At 44.4% G+C, this 24,235-nt stretch overlaps 1 protein-coding gene across 1 annotated transcript in view; it reads left to right on the top strand.

The window, feature by feature from the left end:
• Positions 1-1,135: 1,135 nt before the first annotated feature.
• LOC144168868 (uncharacterized) overlaps positions 1,136-24,235 on the top strand; it is a 31,751-nt gene continuing 8,651 nt past the window's right edge. The window contains exons 1-2 of the mRNA XM_077697860.1: positions 1,136-1,366; positions 2,278-2,566. Coding sequence (XP_077553986.1) covers positions 2,300-2,566 — 267 coding nt within the window. The 5' untranslated portion in view covers positions 1,136-1,366; positions 2,278-2,299. The remainder of the gene's footprint in view (positions 1,367-2,277; positions 2,567-24,235) is intronic.

Here is a 24,235-nt window from a genome sequence, read left to right as displayed (position 1 = left end):
GCCTCGGACAGGCGGGTGCGAGCACTGTGTATTCAAACATCGAAGAATTAGCTGCTTGCTCCGCCGTGAGTTCAGTACGAGCACCGAGTGCACCGCGTGAATTATGTGATTCCTTTGACGAGGAGGCGAATGTGAAGCCGGGCGTACACCCAGCCATCCATGTAGGAGCAGCGCTGTTGGGCTCCTCTTGTTGCTCAAGCAATACGGGTGGTGATGGAGGCACCCGAAGAGTGCTTCCCCATGCAGCTTGACGGTTTCCCACCGTCGGAACAGCTTTATTTTAACAAGAACGCCCACTAAGTGGCGCCTAAAGATAAATGTTTCTGTGCTACCGGCCCGTAAATAAATTAAAAAACTAGCGGAGACACTTTCGTCTCGTCTTTGCAGCTGTTCTCATTCGTGTCAAAACCGTAATGAAAATAATAATTTTTACATTATCCACCTTGTTCAGCTGCCTATCCCTTTAAGTTTTCTCGAGGAAACCCTACCTTTAGTGAGCCGTGTCGCTATTGTCCATTTTTAAATCTTGCCTTCATGTCGAGTTTTGATTGAAAAGATCTTTTGCGATCAATAAATAAACAGTTTCTAATAAATACATGACGCATTGTTTTCCTGCGCAGATTTTTTGAGGGCTTGTCACAACGGTTACTTTTTAAAACAGATCACGGGACTTTTTTGCCGGCGTAGAAGTGCAACGGATATCACGGGCGCTCTTTTAAAGGGACACTCTGCTTAAATAGCTTTGGGAAAAACATGTTGATACCATCCGTTTGCATTGCTTTGAAGCATTTCTCGGCACTGTGTGCCTTTAATAAAAGCGAAAAGGACTGTCGTAGAAAGCGCAGCTGTAAGGGAGCTCGCCGTGTCACTGCAGACACACCTCGCATAGGCTGCGGCCGCATGCAAGCTGTGAGTATCATAAACTCCCCTCGCAAGAGGCCTCCTCGACGACCCTGAATCCTTAGCCCAGTGGCGCGCACAATCTGCGGCACGTTTTCCCGAGAACAACAGCCGGGGAAGGGAGCACGCAGGCATTCGACACGGAACGGAGGGTGAAGAGAAGAGTCGCGATAGCGTACGTTTGAGAGCGTGCTCACTCAGCTTCCTTATCGTGCGCTTGTGTGCGCACACTATACTATCTATCTATCGGCACGAGAGTGCGGAGATGGGTCGCAGACAGGCGTCGGAGTCGATGGCTCTACGCGAAAGGCTGTAGCCGGCAGTCCTTGATCACTCGAACCCTGGACGTTGAGAAGGTGTGATCGTTACACGTTTCGAGAAATATACCAGGTCTTCTGAGCGAACAGTTTCTTCGGAAGAGAGGACACGAGTGCCGTGGTTGGAGCGTTGCCAGAAAAACCACCAGGTATGTTTTTTTGCGTCAAAATTCTTAATACGGACAATAGCTATTAATAACGACAAGGGTGGAAAGTTTATGTCGATTATACAAAGAAAACAAAATATTGAAATCATTTAGGCAGGAACAATAGAATCGCAACCGCTGAGTATCTGGCGGCAATTCACATGTTTCTGCAATGAAACTTGGTAATTTCTTCACGTGTACGTCAAGGGAAGTCTTTATTGGCTGTGATAACATTGTGTCCTAGAAGCACATTTGTTCCTTTCAGCAAACGGATAAAAGGTACAACCAATGCGGTTCGTTATAATACCTATTTTCTGCGACACCTAAAACAAATACTGTGACAGTTGCATAGTTCCAATATTTTGCCCGAGCTTGATATCAACCGTGACGCTTTAGAAGTCAGCTCGGTACATTTTATTAGGACGTGCAATTCAGACCTCGGAAATAAAGAGCGTTTTGCAATAAACCATATAAATATGCTCCCATAAATAGATCCCGAAACCTCTCAACTGGTTTCTACATCAAGGATTTTCGTATGATTTTTGCTGGGCTGCCAATTCTTTACGGCGCTTCTTTTCTCATAGCCAATTACTACCACCAGCGCTCCCTCAAGAGTAATACATTTATGCGACTGGGCGCATGTTAAAGGTCCCGAGATGGTCAAAAATATCCGGAGTCCTCCACTACGTTGCGCCTCATCGGCTGTGTAGCGCGGGGCGTTAAACCTTATATTCAGTCAATTATTCAATCAAACATTTATATGACTAAAGCTCCGATTGCAAATATTCGCTCGGGCAAACGCGTCAGATATATCAGAAACAGTGCCCATTTTGTTCACTGGCAATTTGGTTGTGAGTAAGCACTCCCTCTAATCAAGGTCTATTCACCAACCGCTGACTCCTCCGTCTTCTCAGCATCGCACCTGGAGGCTGTGACATGGAGCGCGGCCGTTCTTCTCCCGAGCCGTCGCGGATCCCGGTGCTGCGCAGCCCGGGCGAGTCGGCCGTGTGGACGACGCTGGAGAACAAGCTGAAGCAGCTGGACGAGATGGCCGCCCCCAGCTCCTACATCCGCCTCCTGGCGGGATGCTGCAGGGACAGCGTGCAGGCGGCCCGGCAGATGCACTCCCAGCTGGAGGCCGCCAGGGGTGAATTGCAGGGGCTCAAGCTGCAGCTACGTAAGAGCACCGATCGCGTCGCTCAGGTCAGACTCTCTCCTGCCCTTCACTGGCCTCCACCCCGCCGTTAAAGTCGTTTTTCCTAGACATCCATGGTGCTACTTATCGTCTTGTTGCTTGTCTTTTCTCGGACACAAGTGCGAAAGTGATCGTTCCGCATGCGCGTTTCCATACATTTGACCCATGTCTTTACTCTTGAAGAGATTTACTGTTTATGGTTTTATGTTTAGCGTTACAGACATGCAAATTGAAATTTGTGCGTTAAGCTTGGGCCAGGAGGGAAGGTGTATTGGAGGGCTTCGAAAGAATTTGTATAGCCTAGATATCACAGAGATGCTGCGAATGCTTCCGCATACCCGAGGGTTTTTTCCCCTCTAAACCTTCCCTTTCGTGGTCTACACCCGGTATGCAGCAGGTATGGAAGGATAAACCTTCTAAAACCTTCGACACCGCGCATTACTACAACAGACGAAAAAAAGTAGACGCAATGCGCCGGGTACGGTATAGTTCTGCACTTCGGTCATTTTGTGCGCTGCTTCGCGTAACAAATGAAGAAGCATAAGTTAGCGTTGCGACAATTTGAGCCTAGTAAAGTGTGGGAACATTTGCAGCGCTCCTATAACGGCTTGTGGCAATAAGGACGGCATTTGGCTTTACAGAACATCACTCTTCTTCATACCAATTTTTTTCTGCGTGTGCAATCATTGTGTTTCGCACCTGCCGGCTGTGGTATCTACTCTAAACTTCTTCTGTCATCTCCGTTTCTAGTAGTTTTATGGTGCACATTAGCGACAACCACTTGTCTTCTTAACAATTTTTTCTTCTCCTTCAACCAATATTCTCAATAGCTCTTGTAAGACAGCTTCGAAATTACCTGCAGGACTTCGAAATGGCCTGGTATTTTTACCATACCATGGCAAGTGTCAATGCATCAGATAAAACCCTCTGATCAGATTGTAATCAGTCCACAGAGAAATTCTGTTCAGTTGCATTACCAAACGAAGTTTACTACTACAGTGACGTCTCCAAACACATCGGTATTTGGACTTTTCTCTTTGGCTTCACGGAGACTCCATTCATAATTTTAAACCTGTTATCGAAACAGCACTTGCGAAAATTAGGAAAACAAAAATTCGACCACGTATCGACTTTCTCTATGCTGCATATCTTCCCTAAAGGCACACGTTTTGTGCCAACCCTGCGACGTAGATACCTTCTCCGCGTCTCTCTCCTCTTCTCGGCATTCATGGTCGTTTCCTCGTCTTCCGCTTGTCCCCTAACGGGTGAAATGAAGGTTTGCTAAATTCAATTCAATTTTCCCGCGTTTGCCCTTCTAGTGCGCAATACTTTAGTTCTGATGCTCTTAACCGTTTCGGCCCTGGGGGTGCCAATTGAAGCCGTCACTTAAAGGTTCGTCTAGCGCATAGAGAACAAAACAAAAAGTGGTAGTTTGGGGGGAATTGCCCTTCAATAGTGCATATGGCGAGAGATATTGCTGTTCTTTCTTTTTGATGACGCTACACGCTACAAAAAAAAGAAAAAGCTCCGGTAAAGTCGAAATTATCACACCGAGGCTGAAAAAAATGGCGGTCTTAGTTTCATTCGCAAGCTTGTGAATCTATAAATACGTGCACTAGGAAGCTTACTTTTTGTATGTAGGTTCATGGAGTCATAACGCTTAGGAAATTGTAAAAAAGTGATGTATTTGCTTACAATAATTTTTTAATTGCCAGTTCTTTTAATTAATCACCTCATCAATAAATCGGTTAATACTTTTACTTCTAGCTCTATTTTTTGTTTCTGTGCTTATGTGACCCTAAAATTTAGGAAAACAAACAAAAAACACTGTTTTGCTTGAAATAAAAAAATCAGGGCTAAAATCATTAAACAAGCTCGAGCCCCTACTTTTTGGTTTGGTGGTACTTTTATATCGCCTCTTTTTAAATCATCTTCAAATCGTTGTGTGTCTTCAGTTAAGTGAGTCCATGATGTTCTACCTAATGTACTTTCACTGGGTACTTGGTTTTGTGAGCTTAACATAAACTGTACTTAGAGTGCAAATTCTTGCCGAGAAATTTTGTGTTGCAAGGGCAACTTGGACCCCTCTAAAAGTGCCTACACCCGATCAGGTAAACAATGTTTACGTGATAACGTCACATACTTTATTTTGCCTGCAATCACTGGCTTCTTTACAACACCGCTCGCAAGGTTGTGTACATCAGATCAATGGTGCCGCGGTAATTAAAATAATCTAAACGTACTTCACCTGCTCAATCAGTTTATCCTTCATGCTTATCGCGTCGGGAGAAAGCATCTCCTTTGAGGAAAGTTTTTTCAAAGATAAAAGGGTGCAGCGACTATAACGAAGCTCTCAACCCTATATAACGATATTCACGTCGCAATAAGCAACCAGCGCCTAATGAAGATGCATAAGAAAGAAAGCAATGCAGTTATTGTTCACACGAATCACCAGTGCTGTTGTGGGGGAGTAAAAAAATCACTCCTAAGGAACTTAGTCCGAATATTCACTTTCAGGAGTAGCAATTTCGCTTGAGTTGTTTACACAAAGTTTCATCGCGGATACCTGTTCTACACCATATAAAGGCGTATGAACGCATGATGTTGCTCTTATTTTATAAATTATTTATTTAGTTAGTTATTTACCTCTTTATTTATTGTCCAAATAATTTGAAGACCCGTAGACCATAACAGGGAAGGAGTGGTGAAATACATAGCGTGCATTTATTTTGAAAAAGCAGCATTCAAACAGACAAGGACAACAAATTACAAAAGGGTGGTTCAAAAAAGTTATGTATGGCAGCTTTAAATTGAGTGGCGTCAATGATTGCAGCGGTGGTGGAAATGAAATGGTTCCGTTCTACGCTGCTTTTGGGGCTAAAATACTCATTATGCATGCCAGCGCGACAATACGGCACGCCAACGTTGCAGCAATGGTCAATTGTGAAACGTAACGAATAGTAATGATACCTGTGTCCTTTCAGGAAGGCTTATTGTGAACAAGCAATACTAAAGTATTTCCGGTGGTAGGAAGGTCGGCAAGATTATGCGTGTTTTTCGTGTGTGATACACTGGCAAGGCGCGAATACGATGGTAATAAGTAACGAGCGGCCCGGTTTTAGGCTGATTCAAGAGAGCGGGTGAACGGGATTTGGTTGGGATCCCATTACAGCATGCGCATTGCAATTTGGAATGGAGGAGGGTTTTGTACAGTGTTCATTATAAGGATGAAGGTACGGAAGAAAAATTGCTGTGCAAATGACCTAGCATGCGTGTAGCGTTTTTGATTATTTATTCAATGTGAGTATTCCATGAAAGTTTATCCTACCTGTGTAGACAACGTTATTTAAATGAGTAAAAGCGTACGAAAGGGATATCGTGAAGAAGGTATGCATGCACATATGTGTTATTAGGCTGCCGCCATGTTCTCCTACTATTGTTCGTTGTAATGGTAAGTTACATGAGCCATTTATTACACCAGTTAGTTCCACTATTGAGGTTGTTTTGCAAATTTTCCATATCAGAGGGTTTATTAATTTTATAGTAAATTACACAGTTGCCTGAAAGTAGCTCAATTTTTAAGAATCGAACACCGTCTAGAAGGTCATTGATATAAACAAGAAAAAAGAAGTGGTACTAGTACCGATCCATGTGGCACACCTTAATCTACCGGGGACACATCGAATGGGTCGTCACGAGCTCTAACTAAGCGAGAACGGTTGAAAAAAATTCTTTAATCCAGTCAAAGATTCAAGTATAAAGTTTGCAGCTTGCTGCTTGAAAATCAATAAATCATTCGAGACACGTGCTAAATTGGTTAAGTTGTCGTTTGAGTAATAGAGTGTAAATCCGGCATGTTTTCTTTAAGAACGGAGTCGGTTTTGGAGAAGCACATCACTGTAGACTTCCTCTGATCTTGATAAGTCACATTAGGTTCAGTAATGTGTAGCTGAAACATCGCCGCACAAGAAACATTACACTGCGCCGCATCATAATGCCCTAGATCCTTCGAGGAACCAACAGTGCAGTTTCATGCAAGTAGCCATAGCCTGACATGCCATAGCTGAAGAAACTTCGTTGTCACAGGCTTTTTTTAGGAATTCGATATAAATATATGACCACTAGAAACTCGGTTATAACAGCCCTAATTTCTTTTTTTTGCATTAGAAGCACGCGAAGCTTTAGCCGCATTGAAAATGCTGCGTACACAAATACAACACTTGCTTATTTTTACATGAAATTGCAGCGTCATCAAAGCGCTCCAGCCAGGGAAAGCTAAAAGGAATATTATCCTAATATTCTGATTCGAAAAACGTCACTGTGCCATTAAACAACAATCATCACGATCTCAAACAATTACAGTAGTAGTTTACTGGCTTTATGGATACCACAGTAAACGAAATCGCTAAACAATGCGCCGGAGCGGCAGCACTCCGCAGTGGCATAGACGTTTCACAGCTCCCGTACATGACCGAACTTCTATAAAATGAACTTTTGCAACACAGGCAACAGGAATGCGACAAACAAGCAAGCAACAAAATTCATGAAATAAAGCAATACTTAGGTTGGTACCCTACGTAAAACAAAATATTTACTGAAATATTTGTCTGCGCTCTGAAAATAGGGCACACATAAGGTACACATTCGTATTTATTACAGATTACGAAAGCACAAGTTTTCTACAAATGTGGGATTATGGATGTCAGTCCTTGTCTGTTATAACTCCAGCATGACTGAATGCAGGTTTTCGTGTTTCTGGAAAGTTTACCCTACTTCTGTAATATTGCCGAGAAACATCGTGACCTAAAAGTTGGGACATTGCTTACTTCATTGCCAAAACAATTTACCATATGTAACAATCATTCACATAGATTCCTCTGTTTCTTCACGATTCGTTATATGCAACAATATGCAAAATAGTCGAAGACTTGGCAAGACATTACCTGCTTTAATGCACAGCAGTACAACATTTATAGGCTAAGTTACCTGAGCGCGTTCCTGAGTCACCTGAGTGAAAATTGATTTTCAACGAACACAAAATCAATGGAAACGACAAAAAAGGCCCCGGATCTACTAACTGCTTCAAATGTTGTCGAGAGACGCCCTTGCATGTGAAGGCCTTGCTTTTCTCACTTGCCCACGTCTCGCGCTCTTCCCCTTACCATCTTGCTCGTCCAAGCATAAACACGGAGGAGGACTGCTCAAGTCAATTGAATTTTCATGCCTTCTACAGCACGCGTCATCTGATGAAACATTTCGTTACTACAGAACATGGAACACCGCCACGAGGTCGAAACTCTTCACATCCTCTCCTTGTATTTTTGTGCCACAATATTGTTTCAAGGCGTATTTCTGTGCAGTGGGGAAAGTATCCTACCTGTGGGTGTATTGGTAATTACAAGAATACTGCAAATAACATTTGTGTATGGATGTGGTTTGCACAAATAGGCCTATTGTTATTGTTTTTGCGGAACAATGTTCACAATACGAAGCATGTTTCCTGATTTGGCGATTTGGAAAAGTTTCGCCTGTATGAGCTTCTCCTTCGCGATTGAATTTGAACTTGCGTGTGGAAGGAGAGACAGACAGACCAAAAGTTTGGCATCTAAGTTGCCTAAGCAAGATAGTCGTCTTGAAAATGTCTTCGTATGCTACACTAAATCACGCCGAAGAGTAGATTGACGTGCCTGCAGGCACACCGTGAGTCAGTATGGAAATGCTAATTGTGTTCGTCTTCTTCTCAGGTTAAAAAAAGGTTCTTGACTACCGTAAACACTATAGAAAGCTGTTTCATGAGGTGTACCTTGTAATGTAGCCACAGAACAAAACATTCTGAAATTCGCTCTTCTCCTTCTGAAGGCGCTAAGGTGTAAGCTTCACGCGACCTTGCAATCAAAAAAAGCCTAATCCGCCGTTTGCATGTTAAGAAGTGCGGAACAGCACACTGCCTTGCTGGAAGAATGCTATAAAAATTTATCTTCGGTTGGAAATATATACATACCATATATAAGACGTGCTTCCTACCTGCTATTTCCACATGTACTTTTATTGCTATAGCCAAATGTACTGTATTGACACATAACAAACAGCATCCACATACCGTAATTTTGAAGCGCATAGTTAAACCGTGATTTAAAGAGAGGTAAATACTTAGTCCCAAGCTGACGACTTCCCTGAATGTTCTAAGCCTGTCCAGTAAAATCGGTAATAGTGCTTGAGTATCAGGTCTTATGTTTTGCTGATTCATGCTTGTTTTAGCGACCGATTGGTCATAAAATATTGCACTTTCCCGGATGCGTTTAGGTGTGGGGACCTTCCAGTGGGCGGCCATCTTGTCCCATTAACCTGTTACCTCTCAGAGCGAATAAATCACAGATGGTGTGGATCGTCGTGATATAAAATTTCGGCGTTAACAGGGAGGTATTTTTTTCGCTGCTTTCACGTGAAGTTTGAACAGCTTCCACGAAGGTGCTTGCAAATTAGGGGCTCAGTTCAATAGATACGTCGCCGTACTATTAGCCCAAGATCTGAGCAACTCTTGCTAACTCGGTATGCCTTGGGGGAAGTGCTGAAGACGCAGGAGCTTAGACTGGTGTGTCAGCGCTGAGATGCTGTCAGATAAGTCGAGAGAGTGGCGTGGTGTTGTGCGTCGTCAGTACCTGCAGCTAGCATGAAAGAAACGGCACCTGTGGCATTCCTACTCCGAAAATGCGCTTGCGACGTGTTCGTCGAGTGCCTGCGTCCAAATCATTTAATGACAGCACTCCCACTGCGATACTTTATTATGAGCACTAAGTTGAGCACTATTAGCGCTAAGAGCACTAAGAAAATTATGAGAACTAAGCTACCTCTCTCACTGAAACGACCGGTATACGACCAACGTGTGCTTTCGGTGATACATACATACATACATACATACGTACATACACACACGTACATACATACATACATACATACATACATACATACATACATACATACATACATACATACATACATACATACATACATACATACATACATACATACATACATACATACATACATACATACATACATACAAGCATGCATGCGTGCATCCGGTACGTACGTACCCACATACATACATACCTACAGCGAATCAAAATAGGAAATGACGGGCTCGTTGTTATAAGACAGAAATAAGGGTTGGCAGTCAAGAAAATCTCGGAAAGCAAAGGGGGGAGGTGGTAGGTCATTGAAACAGATAAAGAATTTGGAGAGAAAGAAAGTGGAGAAAAAATGCCTGCCAGGTGGGATCCGAACGCACGACCTCCAGTATACCGGTCTGGTGCGATAACCACTACGCTACCGACAGGGCAATTTTCCCCTCCACTTTCTGGGGAATTTATGTCAATAATTTTTTTCCTGTGGTTCGGGTGATAGCCTGCGCCACTCCGACTTCTCGGGGTGAAGGGGACCTTCTTTTTAACCCCCGGGCCGCGACTCGAGTGTCTACAACGTGTCGAGAGTGGTCGACCAGCGTTGAACCCTCTTAAGCTCCCTATGGCACCAAGACTTCCATAACTGAGGCCCTCGCTATGCATGTAGCGAATCAGAATAGGAAATAAGGGGCTCGTTGTAATAAGACAGAAATAAGCGTTGGCAGTCAAGAAAACCTCGGAAAGCAAAGGCGAAGATGTGGTAGGTCATTGAAACAGATAAAGAATTTGGAAAGAAGGAAAGTGGAGAAAAAATGCCCGCGAGGTGGTGTCCGAACCCACGACGTCCAGAATACCGGTCTGGTGCGATAACCACTACACTACCGGCGGGGCGATTTTCCCCTTCTTATTAATGAGGGGCTTATTACAACGAGCCCCTCATTTCCTATTCTGATTTGCTACATGCACAGCGAGGGCCTCTGTTATGGCAGTCTTGGTGTCATAGGGAGCTTAAGAGGGTTGAACGCTGGTAGACCACTCTCGACATGTCGTAGACACTCGAGTCACGGATCGGGGTTAAAAAGAAGGTACGCCTCACCCCGAGAAGTCGGAGTGGCGCTGGCTAGCACCCCCAAGCACAGGAAAAAATTACATTGACATAAATACCCCAAAAAGTGGAGGGGAAAATCGCCCCGCCGGTAGCGTAGTGGTTATCGCACCAGTCCGGTATTCTTGATGTCGTGGGTTCGGATCCCACCTGGCGGGCATTTTTTCTCCACTTTCTTTCTTTCCAAATTCTTTATCTGTTTCCATGACCTACATCATCCTCCCCTTTGCTTTCCGAGGTTTTCTTGACTGCCAACCTTATTTCTGTCTACATACATACATACATACATACATACATACATACATACATACATACATACATACATACATACATACATACATACATACATACATACATACATACATACATACATACATATATACAGACATACACACATACATACATGCATAATTCAACTTTATGTCACGGCAAATTTCACTACATTTTGTGCTGGAAGAAAAGCAACTCATTTTTTGGCGGGTCATGGGAGACTGGATGCTCACTCAGGAGTACCAATGCAAGAGGCAAATCTTTTGCCAAATACAAAACAAAAAAGAAAACGCGATGTACACATACCTATTAAAGGATACACATTCGCACTCGTGAAAGTTCACAACACCCCCGTTTTGGAGTTCACACACATGTTCTTAGTGTTACGGGTTATAATTGAATGAGGCAGGAATTTCATATAAACTAATGAAAGAAACAAAACCAGTCATATGAATAAGGTTCATATATGGTACACAAACATTGGTTGTCGACTGAGTACCTTTAAAGATATCTTACACATGCGCACCGAGCCGCGTCAAGAATATTTCTTTGGTTAACACTTATGCAAAGGAAAACTGCGCCATATATTAGAAAAACTATGTTCAAAGACTTTTGGTCCAAGTTAAGGGTTAGAATAGGAATTTGGTATCTTATCCCATGGGAATGACGGACACCTCGTGGACTATTCGTTGAACACAATAGAGAGCAAGGGAGGCCAAAAGAAATAGCGGAAGATTAAACATCCTACAGAAAGAAGAAATAAAAAACTTTGGGGCATGGAATGGACTCAGCAATCCCCCAGCTGAGTGGTTTTAAATCTTCGAGACAGGCCCTGTTTTTGCGTTAGAGCGAAATGCACTGTGGAATACAATGACTATGATAATCTCTGCGTCACCTAAGTAATTATCATGAAGATGGCCTCATTTACGAGAATGCGATTCTTTTTCAATAAATTCACGATGCAGAATAATCGGGGCCATAAAATCTGTTTTGCAAAAGTATCCACTCGTCGTCCCGCACATTAGTAATACATCAATTATGAGAAATAATGTTTTATTACTTCAGGAATGTCCACAGGTTTAAAACTCGTGATAATGAAAATCTTTGGCTTACCAGCTGATCACAAAAACGGGAACGAGGCGTTTGGGTGTATGCCTAGCATACTTCGATCTCTTTCACTGAGTGAAAGAGATCGAAGAGTGAAAGCATACTTCGATCTCTTCACTTTTTGCTTTTTCTCTCGTGTTATTACTGATATGGCTCCGCCAAACACGTAGCTACGCCGACACTTCTTGGTATTTAATTGTAGATGCGCGCTTTTTATTCTACGCTACCAACAGTTATCAGCAAGATTAGAGTAGAAGAGAAAGGGGAGCGACCTAGAGCAGAGTATTGGTTGAACTTAAAAAAAAACATAGAGGAAAACACAATAACTTGACGATGCAAGTGCTTGGGTCGTCACCTTTTTCATGAAAATTTGGCAATACAGGCTTGTTTATTTTTCATCGATATTAAATTTTGTAACAATATACCGTGAACAGAAATGTCTATGAGCAGGTTACTCAAATCCGTTGAAGGCTAGCCCAAATTCATCTGCACGTTTTGTACATTCAGATTCTTAAGATTCGGGCTCCAATCTAACGCTGCATATTATACACAAAGTCTCGCTGGTTGTGGCCTCTATCCCTGTTTAAAGTGTTGTTATGATCATTTTAAGCAATACTGAGGAAATATTTCTTGTTTACTCCAAGGCAACAAGTTAATATCAGGGTGGACATCGAAATAGTTTCATAAATATAAAAAGTTTATTTCAAATTTTGTGAAGACGTTCAATGTGCAAAAAGAGAAAATACAAATCCATAAGGAAGGATTGTGTTAGTTTTGATATTCAACCATTTGGAAAACAAGTAATTGCGAACCACTCAAGCGTGCATTCGGTGTGTCACAGCTGTTCTAGTGTGATAAATACAGGAAGCAAGTGGGATTCTTATCTTAACTGACCATGCTGATTCGTTATTCTGACGTCACTTAGGGGGATAATTTGCGATCACGAGTGATAGCCGGCCTATCTCTCTTTGGTCTGCCTCTTGACATTTGATTGCAAAAATCCTTCTCGGTAACATTGAAGACATTAGCTATTCTAATTGTCGCCTCAGAACTTTCCCGGTGCTCAATTTAAATGCGCGTGCACATTAATGTAGCTTGAAACGCCCATTTTCTTCATTAACGTAAGAAAACAAGTGGCCGTATTCTTCGAAAATTGGAAAACTGCTATATATCCGAATGTAGGTCGCTTATTGAGAAAGAAATTAAGTCTACCTTATATAGACGACACGTTGTTGCGAGGTAGGCCATACTGCGGACCGGTGACGATGAAAAGGACGTTTATTTTGCCCTACATCCTAACGAAGGAGGCCCCAGGCCTTTCGTCGTTTGGACGAGCGTTTGGACGAGCGTTGCTCTCTCCTCCGGAGGTCCCGAGTCGCTGGCACAGCCCTGGCCTCGCGGTTCCGAGACGCAGGCCTTCGCTCTCCTCTGAAGCTGCGACCCGCTGTCCCCCCCGATTCCGCGGGAGCGCACACGTGTTCCTGTTTCACGACCGGCCACTCAGCCGACGGTCTAAACACTCGCTTCTGTTCGGCCTTGGGCAGGGCTCCCCCCTTCAGAGTCCCGCACGCAACAACGTAAGGAAACGAGAGCGTTCTTGGAGATCAAAAAAGTTCACTTACCCTGTTTATCTGCACGAGGCTTTTAGTTATTGTAGAAGCGTCTGCACTGTTGTGGGCACAGTTTGCCTCTTTGCTGTCTGCATTATACAAGTGAAGCTGTTCGTAAATGCGGACAATGCCGATATGCTTCCCTAACACCACCACTGCTCTTGCTACCGTGAAGTGTAGAAGGAAAAATATGTTATGCCGCAATTAATTACCGCAATTGCCCTGGACAGCACAGAATAGATACCTCTATGTACAGATAAATCCACATGAAAACACGCGCAGATGCTTTGAGCAATAATTCCTTGCTTGGCATTCCCAACGGTTTTACAGTGTCGTGTTCATTTTGCGCACTAACGCAGGTGACAGAAAAAAAGCGAATACATGAAGAATCGCGTGGGGCCCAAGTTTTCTGCGCAGCAGTCTGAAGCTTGAGTATGCATCTAACGTCAGGTGCTTCCGTTTTGAGACAATCAGAGAATGCGAAGATATCTCCCTTTGTGTTCTTATCGAACTCCAGGCAATGATGGCACTTGAAGCCTGCCTTTGGCACTTACACTCCCGTGCTGTGGCGAACTATCTAACACGGTTATTGCAGAAGCCATGTAGCCCCCATGGCGCAGTTTACATGGTTGGCAAATTGCATGACTTTTGGGTGATATTTGTGCTAATATTTTCAGTACTGACCATGGCTTTTACTGATCGCAAGAAAGGAATGTTTTCCAACGTTGATTTAAATTAAAAATTGGTAGTCTAGATCAGGTTTGAATATAGAGCAACATCATAGCAACTGTATGCAGGAAAAATTTCTTAAAAAGTTTTAACAGAAGCGCAAACTCGAGGCCATTGCCTCGTATTTCGAACGAAGTTTATGGGTTGCTTCTGAAGTTTTGGAGCCTTTCAAAAAGCAAGAATGTTTTTTCTAGTGGCAGGATGCACTTGAAATTTATTCTGTGCTTGTGAGTCGCAGGGTGAAGAGCATGATTATGATTTTATTCTTCAGGACAGACAAGGGTGCTTCAGCCATCTGCTGTTTAACTATGGCAGCAGATTTATAGCCAGTGTGGTGATCACTGTGTGGTACGACTAGCTTCGTCCTCACGCTCACTGTCGTAACAAAAGTAATGAGGAGCGGCTCATCGTCCCGCTCCTTCTCCGGGATTCGGTGCCACGGCGAAATTAAACGGCCTGATACACAGTAATTATAGAGAATTAAGGCGTAATTATTTAGGGAGACATCTGCCCGCCTCTACATCCGCATTCGTTCTAACTCGCCACACCAGCCACATTTAGCGCATACATCGGGATACAACACAGCAGATGCTGCCACAAATACCATTCTTATAATTTTGATTTCGAACACGTTAATACGCTTTTGTAGCAATACACAACCCAGTGCCCGATGCTGGTCGGTTACAGCCGTTACGTGAACGCATAAAGATTATTGAAAAACAAGGCTCCTCGTAGTTAGCACTTGACGAAGCCGCTCTGAAAACAAACTTAATAGGCCTAGCCAATAGGCCTAGCCTTAATAGCCACTGGTTACAATTTATGGAGTTAGAATAGACCGAGTGATTATATCTTGTTTTGTCTCATAGCCGCACTGACCAGTTGTGTGCGAAACGCGAACTTCAGTTTAAAGGGCTACGTTCTGACACGGCCGGGCTAGAGCGGCGGCGCGCGCTTTGTTGATACGGCCTTCTCAGCGGCGCCGAGAGCAATGCAGACCAGTCCCGACTTGAAGTTGCGACGCTCTCCTTGTGGGGGCGGCGGGAGCCTACCCTTGCCTGGTCCTTGCGCGCTTGCATTTGAAGGCTGTTTTACACGCGCGCGGGCTTTTTTCGCAGCGTTTGTGCTTATGTGATTTATAAGCGACCTTATAGGAGCAGAATTTCGTAGCTGTGGTATATAATTGCGGTGAAACTTGCATGCTGGACTCCGGACTTCGACAAAATGTTTGTCAGGGTCAGACAACGCCAGGCAATGGTATTCACCAGTTATTCGCCGTCAGGGGCAGATTTATGGGTGCGCCCTAGAAAGGTGAGTGTCTTTTGCAGGCATTACGATTATATTCCACTGGGCAATAACACTACTATTAATATTAACCACGATATTTTAGTATTCGATCGGGTCTTCAGACCCTCCCTGGGATTGCCGATAGGTCTTCCTGGCCGCCACCGAAAATTGGTTTCTACTTACTAATATTCTCACTATTAGGCGGATTCTTGTATTTTTATAATGTAATAAATAGGGCTGGGCGTCGATTAAAAATTTTAATTCGATTGTTCGAGCAACATCAATTGACCAATTAGTCGGGCGTGTTCATTTAAGAATGGCTTAGAAAGGGACCATTTCATGGTTGTTTCTATTGGATTGTCGATGCTACCTTATACAGGTCGTATTAGGCGGTCAATGCTAGCTCGTCCATGCAGTTGCGGAGTCCAAGAAATTTGTTGACAATTCGATCCGCCAGCAGGGAGTTTCTTTTATTGTTGAGAGAAATCCCGGCTGTGCTGAGCAGCACAGCACGCGAATGTTTGTCCAACACATGTTCGCGATGAGGACAGCAAGTAAATCGTATTAAAATTATATGGAGGTCAGAGGGACGCGCATCAGCCTTTTTTACAATGAGTGCTAGATCCAGAAAGAAGGGATTTCTGCACATGGCACCCTTCCAAGGGATCCAGATGGTCGTTGGCGCTTGGCTCGCATTGACTTCAACCAATTAACTGATATAAAAAACTGATAGCGTAGAAAATTAATCGATTAACCTGAAGGTTCATCGACCCAATGTCACCCTCTTTTAATAGAGAAGGCCTTATTACGACCTATAATGTACAAAAGTATGCAGTAGCAACATTCGGGGACTCGAATTCGAAAACTAAGAGTGAACGCACGTAGCGACTGCTTCTGTTCGTCGAACGAGCAGGGCAAAGCAGGGCAATTCGCTTTAGCACGTATACAACAAATTATACACATGAATAATCAAACCGCTCTCATACCAAATGATCATAGTTTGAGACAACCTATCAAATTCATGTAATTTTCATGTATTGCTTCCAGTCACTAACCTGAATTGGTGCTCAGAATTAACACAGTTGACGGAGCATAGCTTCAAGCAGTTGGCGCTGCGTTGTACCAGAAATGCCTCTGCGCCAGAGGATGACGATGCACCCGCCTCTTTGTGCACCCCCCAATTCCTACGGCTTTTACATAGTTCCGATGACAAAACTCTCTGTGTTTTGTCGCTTTCGTTAGGGTTCCTGAGCACGCAAGGACATTTTCTCACTTCACAGAGCGAGGGAAATTGACAAGTCTTCTAGGGAGAGTGCTCCCCTAATCAGGTACATTTAGACAAGACGAAAGAATGTTCTCCGGCTACAGGGCTGCTCAAACTTGCCTTGCGTTCAGGGTTAAATCTCGAATCTGATAAATAACATCTTGAAGTGCAGAGGTGCGCTGCCTGACACGAAACGTAGGACAGGGTTAATACCACAAAAACAGACAAGGTGAGGCGCAAACTATCAACTGTTTATTATCTTGTGAAGGGGGGCGGTTATATATGACGGAAATGCAGAACATGCACGAAAAAATAACAATAAAACGCTACACGTGACATGATATCTATTCCCCATTTAGGAAACTTATTTCACGCGCCGAAAGACGGATTCAAGGGGCGCTAACACAATCTCCCTCCACTCCTGACAACATTGCATATGCTTCGTATATCTCGCGGGTAATCTTGTCTCTGGAGCGGAACAAAATGGTTGTCCCCTCAAAATCGGGCGAACATTTCTTCTCGCACTTCTTAACATGCGCGGCCAAATTTCCATATGCCGCCAGTTGCGCGCATGCATTCTTATGTTCCCGTAATCTGTCGTTGAGACAGCGGCCTGATTGCCCCGCGTACGACCTACCACAGGAGAGGGGGATCTTGTATACAATACCCTCTGCGCAGTTAACGAACTGGCACCTGTGCCGTGTGCCAAATTCTAAACCTTTCCTGTGAAACATTCGAAGAGGGTATTGTATACAAGATCCCCCTCTCCTGTGGTAGGTCGTACGCGGGGCAATCAGGCCGCTGTCTCAACGACAGATTACGGGAACATAAGAATGCATGCGCGCAACTGGCGGCATATGGAAATTTGGCCGCGCATGTTAAGAAGTGCGAGAAGAAATGTTCGCCCGATTTTGAGGGGACAACCATTTTGTTCCGCTCCAGAGACAAGATTACCCGCGAGATATACGAAGCATATGCAATGTTGTCAGGAGTGGAGGGAGATTGTGTTAGCGCCCCTTGAATCCGTCTTTCGGCGCGTGAAATAAGTTTCCTAAATGGGGAATAGATATCATGTCACGTGTAGCGTTTTATTGTTATTTTTTCGTGCATGTTCTGCATTTCCGTCATATATAACCGCCCCCCTTCACAAGATAATAAACAGTTGATAGTTTGCGCCTCACCTTGTCTGTTTTTGTGGTATTAACCCTGTCCTACCTTTCGTGTCAGGCAGCGCACCTCTGCACTTCAAGATGCTAAAACACCAACTAGCCCACTCCCAAGCCTTGCTGATAAATAAACTGCCTGAATAAACTCATTTCCAGTCTGCCTCGTGCCCTCTAGTTCACATGTTGTAATCAACCGATGCTTTTTCTCCGGCATGGTATCTTAACAGGCGCTCTGCTAGTTTCAATAAGTAACCTATGGCAATTACAGTATTTTTATGAGCAATGCACTCCAAATCTGCATACCAACCCGAAACATTGAAACTAGCAAAGACGATTTAGTTACGAGTATAGAGCCAGATTAGCAAATTTTGCTGCGATTATTTTGTTACACTCAATGGCGGGTGCCCAAAACAGCTGAGTATTCGGTGTTTTATTTCGGGGGGAGGTGGTACCTGAAGGACCACAAAAGTAAATAAAAGAAAATAAAGGAAGGAAAATTTGATTGCGGCATTGAGGTGGATGTCAAATTTTCCTTCCCATAAACTTACTCCGCCTTGGGGTCTTCCCCTAAATCTGTCCAAAAAAAAACGAGAAAACAAGAAAAACCAAAGCTAGTTATATATAGGGACGCTTGCGTGCCCTGTCTTATTTTCCAATTATTTTATTAATTTCTTTAGAGAAATTGTATAGATACATCGAAGCCGCGTATGGCTGGCAAGTAGCGCGCGACACAAAATTTCCCCGCATTTCCCCGAGGGGAAGAATGGGAAAGTGCGAATGCACGAGTTGAATTTGCGCGGTTCGGTAATGTTCGCGAAAGAGAGATCATCACACACACACACACACACAACTACAAAGAAAGAAAGATGCATTTATTCACAGACACCTATTTGTGTTGTCGTTGTACTTGATTGCTAGTGCGGATCTCAGCTGTGAAATTTCGTGTCAGTACTCCTTTAAGCGGGTGCATTAGCTCTTCTCACGCCCGATTCCTGACCAATCCCCCACGTGGGTATGCTGAGCGGACATCGTCGGTGGACGCAGGTTCAGGGTCGCTTAAGAAGTGCATCGCACTTAAAATAATTATCGGAAGTCATTATTCGGAAATGAGCATGGGGTTGTTGTCTTCCCCGGTTTCTCCCTACCTCGCCCCGCTCCCCCTCTTTTGTGTAGGCGCGTAGCCAGACTTGTAGTGAAAAAGAAAAAGAAAACAACAGCAGCAGCGGCGCATAGCTTGCCCGGGAATGGGAGACGCGCGCATCAGCAGAGTGGGCTCGCAGCGCAGGCTCCTCGCTGTGGCCGCAGGCAGGAACTAGGCCCCTTGCGAAGGCCGTAAAAACGCGCGCACGCCGCCGCTCCAGCCCCGCCGTGGTTCTGGTAATGCACAGAATAAAGGTGCGGAAACACGCCTTAAAATGGAGCCATTTTCACGTTTATCACAAACGGATTGTGACGGGAGCAGCGACAAGCTGGCAGGTTTAAGCCCCGTTCCGACTCCCCCTGCGCAACCAATTTTGGTGGCAGATATGTCGGCGGTGCGGCTATTCGGTCGGAATTCTCCTCCATGCGGCAGGCTACTAGGGGAACCTAGCGTGGTGTTTGCCATCAGAGCGTTCATCACACCACAGAGCGTAGGCCTCATGCACAGGTGCAGCTGTGAGGCGACATTTCCTAGGCATTTGCTACTGCATGCCGCGTTCATGAAATCTGCATTTTCCGCCTTAGGAGACCATGCTGCGCCACCAAAATCTTATCGTTATAAAAAATCTAAAAACGACACACGCACATCTCCTGTTACTACTATTGTGTGTATTGGCCGCCCTTATCTGTGTGCTGGAATTTGCATGCGCGCGTTCACTTTCGAGAATCCGTCGATGCGATACTCTTTGCAGCAATCGCTTCACTCTGCGGTGGTAGGGAATGCGGTCGTTCTCAGGAAGCTGTTTTTCTCCCAGAAAACCACGAGAGGTAGGGTAAAGGTGAAGCGCACATCCGCCCTCGGATATTATGAGAAAGTGAGCCCACAAATATAGTGAACAAAAGCGTCTTGCTCGAAACCTCATCAATCGGAAATTGCCAATATACTGGTGCCACCGTTCGCAAAATGCACCCGTTTGCGACACGCAACCGCTGTGAAATCAGCAACAGTCGTGCCATGTGTTAAGGGACAAGGCATATCACACATTACCGAGTTATTTTATGGGTAGAGAAACCAAACCATCTATCCGTAGTATTTATGTTCTTGGTCGGTTTTATCAGGCTTCACTCTTATGCGAGCACCGCCGGTTGTTAATATGGGACCCCAGGCGATGACTAACAGCGGTGCGCGCAATAGTGGCCTCTGTTTTTCATGCCCTGATTTGAGATAAAAACCGATGCCTGCCTCGTAGCGCATATCCTCCGCAGAATGATGATGATGATGACAACAACGATGATGATGATGGCTGTGTGGTGTTGCCCGGGGGCAACTTGGCGAAATACCGCCAGGAACCTAAAGATCGTCGCTTCCTTTCAGAAATAAAATAATTCGTAGTTTCATGTTGAACATTTGTGTAGTTCATTGGCGTAAAATTTCTGATAAACATGTGGGTAGTTAGATGTCTGTAGTTGCATGCATGTGACGGGCGAAACAGAAATGCCCTGCTAATGATCATTGATCACCACCACACCTTCACCGTCTTCGTATTTTTTCCCACTGCGGCGGGACGAAGGCCCCCCTCCAAAAATTTCCAGTCGATTCCATTCTGCGTCTTGAATCCATTCTTTGCCCCTAAACGTTCTTAGTTGGTCTCTCTCTTTCTCTTTCTCTCTCTCTCTCTCTCTCTCTCTCTCTCTCTCTCCATAAAATTTTTCATCTTTCCCTTGCCAGTTTACAATCCCTTGGTACATCATTTTCTTAAACAGATGGTCCACCTGTCGCAACTAACAGCATTAGATGATATGCTCTGGCCCACTCCTTTCGCGTTGTATGAAACGGCACATATGCCATCCAACTACGTTCTCTCAACCACGCTGCTGTTTTAGGATCTCTTAGTGTTATCTCTGGCAACTTCTTTTCAACTGGATAGTTGACCTGACCTTGGATTGCTTTGAAAGTGCTCAGTGACACAGAAAGTTTCAGCGTGGTGCGTTAGGGGCGAAGCCCCTTAGGGGCTGGGGTTGTTGGCGTCTCCTGTCGTCGTCGTAGTCGTCGTTTCATGTAATCACGATACTAAAGCACCGGGACACTCGTTTACGCCTCGCGCAATAAAGTAAAGCGTACTAAAAAACACCGGGACACTCGTTTACTCCTCGCGCTGGAGCGCTTTCGTAACGCGTACTAAAAAACCCCGGTACACTCGCCTACGCATCGCTCTAGAGAGCTTCGTGCTTCAAAGACAAGAGAGTTTTACTACAAAGCTGTATACTTCTACACCCCCCCCCCCTCCAACAGTTTCATCTGTGTTGGCGAAAAAGGCAAAGCGCCAAGAATATATTTATACACTGCGTGCTTCGCCCAACCCCAGGTTTTACGTTAGTTGAGATGGGCAGGGATTTTTTTCTCTAGCAGCGCCTTTGGGTGCCCATCACTTTTTTGTCGCCCACCGGTACCGGCATTTTATTGCCGGCATTCCCATTCCTTGTGAGTTTGCCTCCTGCCCTGACTGCAGAGTATACCCTACAACGTGTGCAGCGGTGTTGGGAGTCCAAGCATCCGTCGAAGCAGGGGCAGCTGGAGCACCGAGCTTCAACTTGTCGTCTCCTTGGCAGCGTCTCCAGGGTTGCGAAGGTTGGGCTCTCGGAGGTAGCCCTCTACGCGCGCCCCCTCCACCTGCCAGTATTTTCACTTCTATCACTCACTTTGCTGACTGAGCGATGGGAAAATGAACAGAGCAGGATAAAATTTTGCCGACGTTCCCCATCTAATGTTCATGCAATAGAAGGGCGAAAAACTAGGGTTAACACCCGTCACGTTCTAGCAAGATTGTCCCGCAATGGGCGATATTTTTCCGCGTCCCCAAAGAGATACAAAAATCTTCCAAAATGTTCTGCATAATACCAACGTCACTCACGGTGTTAGCAAATACAATACTAAGTTTTGTGGGCGATAAAGGGAAGTGCCAACTTTATGTAGCGGAGCGTGCATTGCCATAACCGGGGAGTGGCGTGTTGAATTTAAGTCCTGGAAGAAGCTCAGTGAGCGAATGGCCCCATAATTATGGCCCGTGTCGTGACAAGGGTTATATGAACATGCGGGGGCGTGCTCAAAATAGGGGCTGATGGCTGCAGAGGAGCACGTCAGAAGCCAGCTTATTCAAAGAATTGAACGGGAAGTCACAGCCGCTGTTTATCGCTTTTGGCATTACGAGAGGAAGGGGAGACTTTTACTTGCGCGGGTGTATCCGGTATCGGAGACCGTCCATAATGCAAAAAATTGCCCCGAAAGTTATAATATAAATTATTGCTGCTAGTTTCTTTTTGTGCTACGTCAGTGTTTCACCCCTCTTTTCCTCCATCATCGTGTCACGTATTTTCCAGTTGGAAGGTAGTCACCCTAGTGAATACCTCGCAAGAAAGATATGGGGTGTGGTCGTTCTCGCGACGCCACCCATGCGCGCATGGCACTTGCTGGCTTTGCGCCAAAAAATAAGTAGTAATGGCTGGGCACGAGCTGACAGAGCGTATTTTTTTGTACCTTCTCGCTATCGGGCTTCTCCATTTGCAAGAATCATTTACACATTTAAGGCCGCCGGCGAAGTTATCAAGGAATAAAGAATACTCATATTTTGTTACTTAGGGTATAAAATGGCTGTCCGCGAACATTGCAGAGAGCAACAACATGCGGAGAGACATTAAAGTGCTGTAGATTCCTCAATGCGAATGGAGGTTTCAAGCGCGCTCTTAAACCTCTGGTGGCCATCCCAGTTGTTCCTTCACCCCTAATTTTGCCGTGAGGTCTGTTTTTGTCAGCACGGGTCTTAGGAAGCGATATCGCTCAAGTTGAAGTTCGCGGAAGCACACCGTTATCACAAGTCTCTAGACAGCTCCCAAAGACTCAAGGCTATTGTTAGCACCAGCCTTAAGACACAGGATAGCATGATAATTCCTTGGAGTGGTAAGCAAGCATCTTTCGAGTAGTTGCCTAACGATACGGCTCTTGAAGGCTGACACCTGTCCAGTGAATCAATAGGAGCTTCAGGTCGATTGTCTTGAAGAATACAGCCAGCTGCGAACGTGACGTGCTACAATATAAGATGTAAGCCCACACACATAAGACTAATGCATCGTCTTTATTGATGCTACGCCCATTTTTATATGTGAATATGTACTGCTAAACAACCCGTGTAACTTATGGAAATTATCAATATAAAGGCAAAAACAACATATGGTACCTAACTTTGAAGATTGGCCCGATAGAGTGACATTGCTCTGCTTTACATTAATTAAATGTAAATGCAAAATTATTTGAGCAGTAAAAGAGTTTTCCGGAGTAGTGCTTGATTTAATGCCATCGGGAAGGCTATACACAGTTTCACTAACTTGAACGCTTTCAATTGCAGTGAACTACGCAAAGAGATTCACTGTGGGAAATTGGGAACGAAGCTTTCAATTTAATCAATAAGGTCTACTAAAATTACTATGCCTCCCAACCGCTGGAAGCTATGCTGTCTTAATCCCCAGTCTGGACTCTCAATCCCTGCATCAAAATCGTTATATTTGGAATTGCTTCCAAGAGTGTGCCTAAGATCTTCTTCCTTCAGATTGTTATTGTCCATATCAGTACGTCCTACTCTTAGGTGGCTGAAATATTTACTGACGAATCATCTACGCTTTGCGACTGTTTTGGGGAATTTTTATTTCATCATCTCGACAAGGGTCATCGTGCCGCTTCGAATGGGCAATGTCATTTGTGTCCGCTGAGAAATTCTTAAATTTTTTATGTTGTTTAAAAAAGTGTATGCAGAGGTCCAGTACAGTATCTGACATTGGGGACCTGTTTCTGTATATAACCCAGCGGGTAAATTTCAGAAACCAACAAGATTGATTGATTGATTGATTGATTGATTGATTGATTGATTGATTGATTGATTGATTGATTGATTGATTGATTGATTGATTGATTGATTGATTGATTGATTGATTGATTGATTGATTGATTGATTGATTGATTGATTGAAAAGGCGATCTAAACAATATTCGTCATCCGCCTGCCCCTTGGGCCGGTTTGGAAATGTTGAGGGCCTTGAGGCGAGCTGCACG

The sequence above is a fragment of the Haemaphysalis longicornis genome, unplaced genomic scaffold (assembly GCF_048455015.1).
Source record: "Haemaphysalis longicornis isolate Haplotype H1 unplaced genomic scaffold, Haemaphysalis longicornis Haplotype H1 scaffold_2, whole genome shotgun sequence".
NCBI classification, from domain to species: domain Eukaryota; kingdom Metazoa; phylum Arthropoda; class Arachnida; order Ixodida; family Ixodidae; genus Haemaphysalis; species Haemaphysalis longicornis.
Note: the sequence above shows the minus strand (reverse complement) of the source record. Positions and strands in the feature narration are given on the sequence as shown.